Below are 11,772 nucleotides of genomic sequence, written 5' to 3' on the forward strand. Positions count from 1 at the left end.
TATTTCTGTGAATAACACTTGTATATTTTATCAAAGTTTATGATGAGTATTTCTGTAAATTGTTGTAGCTCTCTGCAAATTCGCCGGATGTTTTCGAGGCACAACATTACTGAACATAACGCTCCAATTTAAACTGAGATTTTTGGATATAAATATGAACTTTATCAAACAAAACATACATGTATTGTGTAACATGAAGTCCTATGAGTGCCATCTGATGAAGATCATCAAAGGTTAGTGATTCATTTGATCTCTATTTCTGCCTTTTGTGACTCCTCTCTTTGGCTGGTAAATGGCTGTATGTTTTTCTGTGACTAGGCACTGACCTAACATAATCGTATGGTGTGTTTTCGCTGTAAAGCCTTTTTGAAATTGGACATGATGGGTACATTAACAAGAAGTTAAGCTTTAATTTGGTGTTTTGCACTTGTGAATGTATGAAAGTTAAATATTTCGAAAAAATATTTTTTATCTCTGCCATTTCAGAGGATGTTGTCGAGGGGTTCCCCTAGCCTTAAGAAGATGTCTCAGTTGTTCAATCTTGTATGTTCATACAATTATTTTCACATGTTAAGTTTGCTGATAATAAACACAGTAGACAGTGAGAGGACGTTTCTTTTTTTGCTGAGTTTATGTGAACCCTTGGTTTTAATAAACGGTTTACCCTACTTTGGCAGCAATAACCTAAACGTTTTCTGTAGTTGCAGATCAGACCTGAGCAACGGTCAGGAGGAATTTTATACCATTCCTCTTTACAAAACTGTTTCAGTTTAGCAATATTCTTGGGATGTCTGGTGTGAACCGCTCTCTTGAGGCCCTGCCACAGAATCTCAATCGGGTTGAGGTCCCCTACTCTGACTGGGCCACTCCAGAAGGCATATTTTCTTCTGTTGCAGCCATTCTGTTGTTGATTTACTTTGGTGTTTTGGGTCGTTGTCCTGTTGCATCACCCAACTTCTGTTGAGCTTCAATTGGCGAACAGCCTTACATTCTCCTGCAAAATGTCTTGATAAACTTGGCGATTCATTTTTCCATCGATGATAGCTAGCTGTCCAGACCCTGAGGCAGCAAAGCAGCTCCAAACCATGATACCATGCTCCCTTCACCATACTTTACAGTTGGGATGAGGTTTTGATATTGGTGTGCTGTGCTTTTTTTTCTCCACACAGTGTTGTGTGTTCCTTTCAAACAACTCAACTTTAGTTTAATCTCTCCACAGAATCTGGAACATCCAGATGCTCTTTTGCGAACTTCAAACGTGCAGCAATGTTTTTATTTGGACAGTCGGTGGCTTCTTCCGTGGTGTCCTCCCATGAACACCATTCTTGTTTAGTGTTTTACATATCGTAGACTCGTCAACAGAGATGTTAGGATGTTCCAGAGATTTCTTTAAGTCGTCAGCTAACATTCTAAGATTCTTCTTAACCTCATTGAGCATTCTGCGCTGTGCTCTTGCAGTCATCTTTGCAGGACGGCCATTCCTAGGGAGAGTAGCGACAGTGCTGAACTTTCTCCATTTATATACAATTTGTCTAACCGTGGAGTGATGAACATCAAGGCTTTTAGAGATACTTTTGTAACCCTTTCCAGCTTTATGCAAGTCAACAATTCTTAATATTAGGTCTTCTGGGATCTCTTTTGTTTGAGGCATGGTTCACATCAGGCAATGCTTCTTGTGAATAGCAAACTCAAATTTTGTGGGCAGACAGCTCTAACCAACATCTCCAATCTCGTCTCAATGATTGTACTCCAGGTTAGCTAACTCCAATTAGCTTTTGGAAAAGTCATTAGCCTAGGGGTTCAAATACTTTTTTCAACTTACACTGTGAATGTTTAAATGATGTATTCAGTATAGACAATAAAAATACAATAATTTGTGTGTTATTAGTTTAAGCAGAATGTGTTAATCTGTTGTTGTGATTTAGATGAAGATTAAATCTAATTTTATGACCAATTTATGCAGACATTCCGATAATTCCAATAGGGTTCATATACTTTGTCTTGCCACTGTAATTGGATAATATGATGTGAAATGCCTTTGCCACTTTGGTAAATGTAAAAAGTCTAGATGAGGAAGATGATTAAGTTGCAACAATGGAGACCACACATTTGACATAGAGTAATTGCTAAAAAAGAAAGGTATACTTGTTATATTTACTTTTTAAAATAATTTGAAATGTATTAACATGTGTTTTGATTTCCAACATACTGTGAATCTTAATCAATTCTGTTGATGTTCATATATACAGATTACTGTTAGGGACTTGCTGCTCATGATTGGGCACATAACGAGCTCAGTATTGGAGGAGGTAAATAGCATCCTGATCCCTGCCTTGGTTGACCTTATAAGGCTGAGAGATTCAGAAAGTACTGCAGAGAATATGCTCCCCATCAGCAAAGACACCAACGAAGATTCAACCCAGGGCTCTGTCAGCTGTATCTCCCTACTCTCCAAAGTCAATGTCATCTGTCTCCCTCAGAGTCCTGACAGTAGGTCCTCCCCAATCTCCATTGATGTACCAGTCACTGCTGTCCAGACTTATTGTAGCAGCAGTTCTCTGTCCAGTGAGGAACGAGCACACTCTTTCTCCAGTCAGATCTCTACTAAGAACCTCCTGGCTGCTAGGTCACGTTCTGCCAATCCACCATCTGCTAAACTACCATCTGCTAAACCACAATCTGCTAAACCACCACCTGCTAAACCACCACTTGCTAAACCACAATCTGCTAAACCACCACCTGCTAAACCACAATCTGCTAAACCAACGCCTGCTAAACCAACACCTGCTAAACCACCACCTGCTAAACCACATTATGCTAAACCACCTACTGCCACTGACTACTCTGGAACCTTATCTGCTGTGGTAGGTCGTGGGCATATCATCCCTGTCAAACTGACCTTGGCCCCTTTCTCCTCAATCTCCAGCGACGAGACCAACACCAACCTCTCCTCCAGCAGCCTCCCTTCCTCGTGCTCCATCAAGCTTTCAGACAGTAGGAGTGACATTCCTTGCTCCCTGACTGTAAGCTCCATTTCAAATGTTCCTGGACCTGACTCTAGCAGCAGCCCTGTGCGGGAGAATCAATTTGCTACTGAGGTCTCGTCGATCTGCCTCAGCCAAGATAGAAATGGCCAAGGAGGGAGTGTGACACCTCCAGCCCCTTTGGTTGTTTCCCTCCCCTCCATTATTGAGCGGGCTGGCGGACTTGTATGTTCCGTCATTTCCCAGTCTTTAGCAATTGTGGAGGCGCGGTCAAGTGTGAATGGTGAGGAGGGCTCTCCATCTCCCACCACAGTCTCCCATTCTCCTACAAGGATGTTTGTCAGCCACTTAAGGAGTAGCCCACTAGGTGAGGACCTTGTAGATTCAACACTTGCGGATGTTATCTCTGTCCTGAAAATGGAGGGAATTCTTTCCTCCTCTCCGACTTTGGAGGAGGAGCTGCTTGATCTCTCCTCCAGTTGTTCTTCTTCATCCAGCGAAATACTGCAATGTGTGTCTGTTGGCCCTCTTGGCAGTGGGTCGGAGTCATCCTTCAAACTTCTTGGGGGTCGTACTCTGGGTATCGCCACCCCAACGGCCCATGTTACCACAGAGGACTTAGAAGTCTACAGTGATGAGATCATTGACGAAATCCTTATTATAATAAGGACCAAAAAAGATGATGACAGTGGAAGTGACGTCTCTGGTGCATCAACACCATGCAACACACCAGCACCACAGAGACGGTCCTCTTCTGCACTGAGGGGAGTGCTTCCCCATGACAGGAGGATACTCAGCACAACACTGCTTGGAATCCAGAACACACTAGACAGTGAGAACCTCTCAGGAGAGTGTTCCACCTCACCACAGGACAATGCCAGAGTCCTGGAGATGATAAAGTTGCTGCAGAGGCGCCTTGAGGGGACACCCTCAGAGTCCTCCATCCATATCACAGATGTGGCTTCACCCTTGGGCATATCTCTCCCTGTATCTCACTATGCTGTTCAGTCGTGTGTATTTGCCACTGACAAAGACCTGAAGGCAGAAAGAGTGAAGGGAGTCTTTGAAAGCCTGAGATCCCAGTTTATGAGCTACTCCATCAAGCCTGTGAGTAACATCATTACCAGGGCAACAACAAAGATGGCTGCCTCCAATCAGGTTAGTTCAGAGACACTCCAGGCAGCATCAGCAAAATCATCTGCTGTGGCTCAGAACCTTATTAGTTTGGTTTTATTTAAAGTTGCCAAGATGTCCTGCTCTGATGACTTAGAGGGTCTGGGTGATCATATCAGATGCCCCTCAACTTTGACCAGAGTTCTGACACCTTTGACCTCGGAGAAAGCTACACTGACACCTGCTGTTCTGAAGATCAGAAGGGAGATGTCTAAGGAAGTGGCCACCGAACTCCAGAGTTTCTTGATCAAGGAATCCCTTACTGGCACCCAGGCACCATCCAATGGACATGTTTGCACTTCTGGTTCTGCCCCAAGGGAAGCTGTATGGGACATCCTGAGGAAAACCAAAGAGGAGGCTTCCAACAAAAGCCTGAATAATATTTTCTCTGTTAATTTGGATGAGCGGCTCACAGACTATATTGCAGATGCCTTATATCCAAAGCTGCATGACCGATTGGAGTCCAAGAGAGAGCTGCAGGCTTCTTATTACAGCTCCCAGATCAGCTGTAGCCTCAGCCCCTTCAAAGTTGAGAGCAGCCTAGAGCTCCAGGAGTTCACTGACCCACTTTCTGAGTCAGTATTGTGTCTCCTGGATAGGACATTTGGAGATAAAGCTCAGAACTTAAAGACAGGCGGGGGTGTTTTACAATATGTCACAGACCCAACCTATAAGAAGCTTTTGATTGGATCCCACACCAACGACGTCAATGTGGTTATGCACACGATTGCAGTGGAGGAGTTGCCTGTTGAGGGCTGTATTGCACAAAGTGAGGCCATTCATGGCCTTCACAAGAAGCAAAAGTTACCTTCCAGTGGCAGAGGGAATGAGACCCCGAGCCCTACTAATTGCCTACTGGAGGGTGTAGTGGGCAAACTGGTACGGAAGATGCTATTTCAGGGCCTTGACATCCCTGAGGTACCCATAAACTACAGCCGCTCTGAGAACTTTAAGCTACAGTATGAACTGGTTGCAAAGCTTTGTCCTCTGATGGTAAGGACAATCATGGCTACAACCATAGTCAATCAACCACCTACTATTCAAGAAGCAGTGATGTCTTCCGAGAACATCCATGTGAGAGAGCTGTGTGAGGCAGGTATCAAAAACCTCAAAGAGAACCATGTACCTGATGACTCTGAGACAAACATCATGGTCAGAGGGGCTTTGAGTGAAATTGAATCCTGTATGATTGAGACCTCCGACAAGGACTCTCCCAGTCTACATTCCACACCAGAGGTGGTTGTAGACCTGATCACCAAGCTGCTTCATGGGTATGAGCTTGACGCAGAAGACTTTGCATCACCTGTGTCATCCCCAACCACCACTCTCTCTGATGTGGCAATGGACATGGTGGTTTCTGTCCTTCGGGACATGTCCGATTCCCCAGACGTTACCTCAGCATTGGAAATGACCAAGGATCTCAAGACGCCGTACTCCCGCCCCTCAAGTGCAAGGATTGTAAGTGCCCTCTGCAGAGAGCTGGAGGAGCAAATGGGCTCTCCTGATGCTCTGAGGCGAGCTTTGAGCCGTGGCAGCGGGGAGATGACAACAGCCATTGCGAGTGCAGTCACCAGGGAAGTCAACCGTCTGGGTTCAATCGAACCCAAAGTCTCTATCAGGCCGCTCTCCTCAGACATCTGCCTAAGGACAGACCAGGACAAGGTCATCGTTAAGAGCCGATGTGGCTCGGCTGAGGTGAAGGCATCCCAACCGTTGTATATTATTGTTCATGTACAGGCGGTGATGGATATCATTGTCCGGCTGCGGTCTCTGATTGTTCCTCGGACCCAGGATAAACTGGCCAGCTGGACCCTAGTTGAGGATGTGACCAACAAGCTGTCCAGTGCTCTGTGGGTGAGGGTGACTAACAGGTGGAGGGAAGCAAATGTCTGCCTGAAGGCAACAGACATCTTTCAGTTGGTGCTGTCTGTGCATAGCAAGTTGATGCAACGCTATGGCACAGAGGAAGCCCTACAGAAGATACTGTGCCACAAGGCACCCAAGCTGCACAAGGACATTGTCTGTCTTGTCACGAACGGAATTATGGATGCACCATCCAAACTTCAAAGCACCAAAAATCTGGAATCTACACTCAACTTGAAAGAATTGACAGCCTTGTTTAATGAAATGACAACCCGTCAATCTTTGAATAAGAAAGCTGAGCAGAGCAGCATCAAGATTGAGATTGAACAGCCGGAGTGGTCCACTGTGGAACAAGTGACATCCGGTTCCACCAGCTTCATTAGGGAGCTTATATTAGAAGAAGTCCTGATGAAGCTTGTCAAGAAGATATGCCGTATGCCAAAAAGGACCAACAAGCGTCAGCGCATCCAGATCAGTGATCTGGTGACTGAGCTGATCCGATTGTTCGACGATGAGGTGGCCAAATATCTGATTGAGGAAATGGAAAGCCAGCAAAAAAGTTTCAATTCTAAGATGACATTGAAGCTGGCAGATGCCATCTACACTGACCTTGGGAAGGTCAAGCGTTTGAAACGCTCCTTGAAAATTGCCGATTTATTTGAGGATCAGGAGATGCTTTCCATTGTCTCTGTCATTGTTTCCCACAAGCTACTGGCCATCTTGAAACCCTCAGTTTCCAACCCATATGACCGTGAGACCTCAGACCTTGAAGACTCATGCAGAGATGATGTGGAGGATTTGGAATCTGAGGGGGTGCATTATACCACCGGCAGAAAGGTAAGACAAGCTCAGATTACTCTTGAATGGTCATTGGTTGTGCTTTTTGATATCGGCACCAGTAAGTATAGTTGTATAATTATAGGAATATGTAAAGGAAGTGAAATTGAAGTTTAATTGTGCATTCTTGAATTCTGATCACAGTCCAACATGAGCATCGTCCTTACAGACACTACAAACCAGCCAGAGATGTACATTGCTGTGGATTCTCCACCTATGAGTGAGTATTCCTGGGGGGACAATTATGTATAAAGAAGTAATAAATGATTGTTTTATCAGACAATTGTCCATCTGAAATTCTTACATATTTTCATCTTCTTGCCAGTTAAATTATCCAAGATGAGGAAAGGCATCCGGGACTTCTTCTGGGGAGTCCAGAAGGCCTGGAAACGCTTGGTCACCTGCAAGTCCTCTGGGTCCTCTGATGGGTAGCCTGGATGACGTGCAGCCCATGTCAGTTGCTTTTGCTAGGCTACATCTGAGGAGGGCACCACAACTGGCCTCAATAAAACATTTTTATTTTTGTTGCTAATTTCTGTTTTCATTTTGAATCCCCTAATGCTGCTATATTTGAACCAGGCTGTCAGTGGACTAGCTTACCATTAGTTTATACTCCTCAAGGAAGATCCACTATAGGCTACTCAACACCAAAATTCCATCTGGGACTTTTGATCCCTTATTAGCTCCCACTCCTGTAACTAGGAATGTGAGCTTCTAAATGTCATTCAGACATCTACAGCTTCTCCTGTGATTAGGAAGATAAGCTAAGAAGCCCAACCAATTGACTAGATGTGCTGTACATCTGATGCCCTCTCCCTATTGTAATCATTGATCCACGTCCATTGCAGCCTCTAACTGTGATGTCGATTTTTAGCCTAAATTAAAAAATGACAAGGAGGGTAGGCCGACAGCAGCTTCTACTCTTACGATTAGGAAAGTGGTGCTAAACTTTTTGGGCTTTGAGGAACTATGTATTTTATTTTTCAATCACATACATACTTTTTAATTGTTGTTTTAATAAAGCATTTGTATTGCAGATTTTGATTAATATTGTATCTTTCATAATTGTTCATTTTAATTTAGGTATTCATTTGATGACATGGGACTAAAGCGTAGTTTATACCCTACATACACGTACACAAGAAATAACTACAAGCAGCTACACAAGAACGCAGCATCAGCATTTTGTGAAGCGTTCTTGTGTTGCACACGAAGGGTATGAACGAGGCTTAGTCATTTTATGACTTCTATAAGGGTATATAATGATATCCATAGTGCAGTATTAAGATATTCATTATGGAGCTTTATATTATAGTAGAAATAATGTAAATGAATAAAAGTGAATTGATATTTGTCAACTTGATGGCAATATTTGCTTGCTCAACAAAAGCTATATTGGTGTTAGGTCTGAAGTTGCATGACATCCACGTATTTATTTAATTGTCACGGCCCTGAAAGAGGTAGAAAAGGCCTCAAGATGGCGACAAATATCTTCTGTCAGACAATCTAATCAATGTATTTATCACATGCGCTGAGAAGAACAGGTGAAATGCATACTCACATCTTCCTCTAACTCTGCCTTGGCAGAGAAGGGCTTGATGAATCATATACAGTATATTAAATTCAGAGTTTCTAGTGAACATTGCTGTCTGCCAAATTAATTAGCAGTATTAAAGCAGTGTAATATACACTGAGTGTACAAAACATGAGTGCTCTTCCCATGACATAGATTGACCAGGTGAATCCAGGTGAAAGCTATGATCCTTTAGTGATGTCACAGTGTAGATGCTGGGTTTTTGACACGCAACAGTGTCCCGTGTGAATCAAGAATGGTCCACCAACCAAAGGACACCCAGCCAACTTGACACAACTGTGGGAAGCATTGGAGTCAACATGGACCAGCACCCCAGTGGAATGCTTTTGACCCTTTGTAGTGTCCATGCCCCGACGAATTGAGGCTGATCTGAGGGGGAAAAAGGGTGCAACTAAATATTAGGAAGGTGTTCCTGATGTTTTGTGCACTCAGTGTATATACTTCAGGTTGTATATATTTGAAGTTATAGGAGAATGAGTCTTACGGCCAGCTGCCATATTCTTGCATGTATTCTGCATCCGGAACCGTGAAGCCTGGCACGCGAGTTTAGTATGATTTGACATATGATATTTATGCACCACGTGTTTGTGTGCACGACTACTCTGTTTTCCTAACTTGGGGAGACAAAGAAAGTAATACTTTCAGAAGAGGACTTAGACATATTGAAAAAGAGGACTTTATCATGGCCCATTCATACTAGCAGGGAAGCCCCTCTCTCAGAGGCTGAGGCGAAGAGGAGCAGTCGTAAGCCCACTCCATGTGAGTGGCTTTACCGTAACCTCAGGCACAGTGAAACGGGGGAAACTCATCCGTATAATTGTGTTGAGGAGATCCAGACTGCATTTCAAATGGCACCCTATTCACTATACAATGCATTACTTTTGACCAGGGCCCATAGGGGTCTAGTCAAAAGTAGTGCACTTTATAGAGTGCCATTTGGGATGCAAGTTCAGACTCAGCTTTAATAAGGGGATTAGGTCTGCTAGCCAGTGTTCCGTCTCTCTCTCCCTCTCCTGCAGGCATGCTCATGTAGAATAAGGTGTTTTCGGGGCATGATGACTCAGCTGACCAAACTCACCTTTTGTAGTGTGGTGTTTATACAGCTGCTACACCTTAATCAGGACCTCATCCCCCGGCTAATTTAAGTATCTGTTGAACGAGATGACCTTAATCATAACTTGTGGGCCAGTATGTTGTGTGGAAACCCTGCCTGTTAGTAGTTTGACACACATAATGCTTTACTTGAGGGCTACCTACATTAAGACGTCATAACACATGAATCACCCATTTATTCAATGGGTGGGTATAATCCGGGAAATGCTGATTGGTTAAAAGCGCATTCCAGCCGGTGTCTATTCCACAAATTACCACCAGCTAAATCTATGACGTTAAAATGCTTATATACTCTGTTCCATCTGACTGTCTCATCAACCCAGGCAGGGAAGTTATAAACTTGATCTCCACTATAAAAAGCATCTAGACATTATATCACATTTCTTTAGACTAACATTTAATTTTCAACAGCGGAGATTTGTATAAACATGAGTCGCTCTCCGACATCTGCAACATTGTTTCAAATATTCAAATTCGATCTCCAACTGTCCCAGAGTAATGAACGTGTAAGGGGGTCGGGAGTCGGACGAGAAAGAGAGATGCCAGGCAGCGTTTCTCAGCTAGTCGAAATCATGAATCAGCTGTCATGATTTTTATGGAAATATACAAAGAAATGTCAATTGAAAAAAGGTAGAACGAAAGGAAGGGCAGCTAGTTTGCAGTCTTTCCAGCTCCAGTTTGTAGTTATTGTGTTAGCTGTGTTGTTGGCTAGCTCCTCTGAACAATAGTGTCCTAACAAGAGCACATTTTTTATGCCGGGTGAAATCGTACCTGATTAGTTAATTGTTATTGATGTATCCTCGAAGCCGGGGTTTGGAGGATATTGTCACGCCTGCTCCCACTCCCCCTCCGCGCCAGGCTACCCGTCTGTACATGCACCTGTCACCATCACTACGCGCAAGGGCTCATTGGGATCACATGGACTCCTTCACGTGGTTGATTGCCCCTGTATATCTCTATCTGTTCCTCGTGGTGTTCGCTGTGTACGCATTACTTGGTGTTGTGTGTTCCTGTCCAGACGCTGTTCCTGTTCTGTTTAATAATGTCTTTCAGTTATTAAACGTTCACTCCATGTACCTGTATTGGCACTTCGTCTCAGGCCTATAAACACCCGTGCCAAAATATCCTCCAAACACCAGCTTCTCCGGCATTATCACTTAAATATCCACAGCCATTGGAGGCTGGAAAGTCCCACCTAAAATTGAATTTGCTCATCAGAGGGCCGGTCACTGCTTGCTTGAAACAAAGCACAACGCTGGAAATGTGTCCGCGTCCACAGAAACTAGTCCCATCGTTCTATGACTAACACAGATGGTTGAATATATCAAATTCAGAGAGAGCGGTAGAGAGACTCTGACACAGATGTACTGCCAGTTCCTTATTGGTTTGGCTGTACTCTGAGTATACAAAACATTAAGAACACCTTCCTAATATTCCATTGCACCCCTTTTGCCCCCAGAACACCCTTGTCGAGGCATGGACTCTACAAGGTGTCAAAAGCGTCCCATAGGGATACTGGCCCATGTTGATTCCAATTCTTCCCACAGTTGTGTCAAGTTGGCTGGATGTGCTTTTGGTGGTGGACCATTCTTGACACACACAGGAAACTATTGGCACCTACTACCATACCTCGTTCAAAGGCAATTCAATCTTAAATCTTTTGTCTTGCCCATTCACCCTCTGAACGGCACACAATCCATGTATCAATTGTCTCTTCTTCTTCTGTATTATGGTGGTCCACAACTAAATGTCATAGGTGCATGCTGCTGTATTGGCTGTGTATCAGTCTACTATTCTATAGTATGAATTCATTACACTTTGTGAATAAAAAAATATGAAAAATAAAACTAAATACAAAAACAATTGCTTTACCAACTAACCCTGATCCCATTAAAACCTCAACAAAATGCCACTACTTTGGCACTATCTGATACTACTCCAGGCCAGCAGCCTGGGAGGATGGGACATCATCATTCAAATTCTTGTAACTGCATTTCTACATCTTTTGTTATGGGACAGCGAGAACTTTTTATAACAAATGTCATGCAATTATACTCAGTATGCCGTGGGGCACAGATAAAAAATGTGCAGTTTTACAGTTTTTTTCCTTCAACTTCACCCATTTTACCATGGGGTGGATAGAAATGTTTGCAGATTTAAAGCAAATTTCCTGCAATTCTACACATATTGTAATGACTTATGCCATGT

At 43.5% G+C, this 11,772-nt stretch overlaps 1 protein-coding gene across 1 annotated transcript; it reads left to right on the top strand.

Annotated features, from left to right (window-relative positions):
• The first annotated feature begins 2,525 nt into the window (after window positions 1–2,525).
• Window positions 2,526–7,888, top strand: LOC110491157. The gene is made up of 3 exons (XM_021564510.2): window positions 2,526–6,857; window positions 7,002–7,077; window positions 7,183–7,888. The coding sequence occupies exons 1-3, from the start codon at window positions 3,318–3,320 to the stop codon at window positions 7,287–7,289; spliced, it is 3,723 nt and encodes a 1,240-aa protein (XP_021420185.2). The 5' UTR covers window positions 2,526–3,317; the 3' UTR covers window positions 7,290–7,888.
• Window positions 7,889–11,772: the final 3,884 nt, after the last annotated feature.

The sequence above is a fragment of the Oncorhynchus mykiss genome, chromosome 2 (assembly GCF_013265735.2).
Source record: "Oncorhynchus mykiss isolate Arlee chromosome 2, USDA_OmykA_1.1, whole genome shotgun sequence".
NCBI lineage: Eukaryota > Metazoa > Chordata > Actinopteri > Salmoniformes > Salmonidae > Oncorhynchus > Oncorhynchus mykiss.

Coding starts and splice junctions, on each gene's coding strand:
- LOC110491157 (XM_021564510.2), top strand. CDS start 3,318: ATGTTTGTCAGCCACTTAAGGAGTAGCCCACTAGGTGAGGACCTTGTA. Junction 6,858..7,001: donor ATTATACCACCGGCAGAAAG/GTAAGACAAGCT, acceptor TTCTGATCACAG/TCCAACATGAGCATCGTCCT. Junction 7,078..7,182: donor TGTGGATTCTCCACCTATGA/GTGAGTATTCCT, acceptor TCTTCTTGCCAG/TTAAATTATCCAAGATGAGG.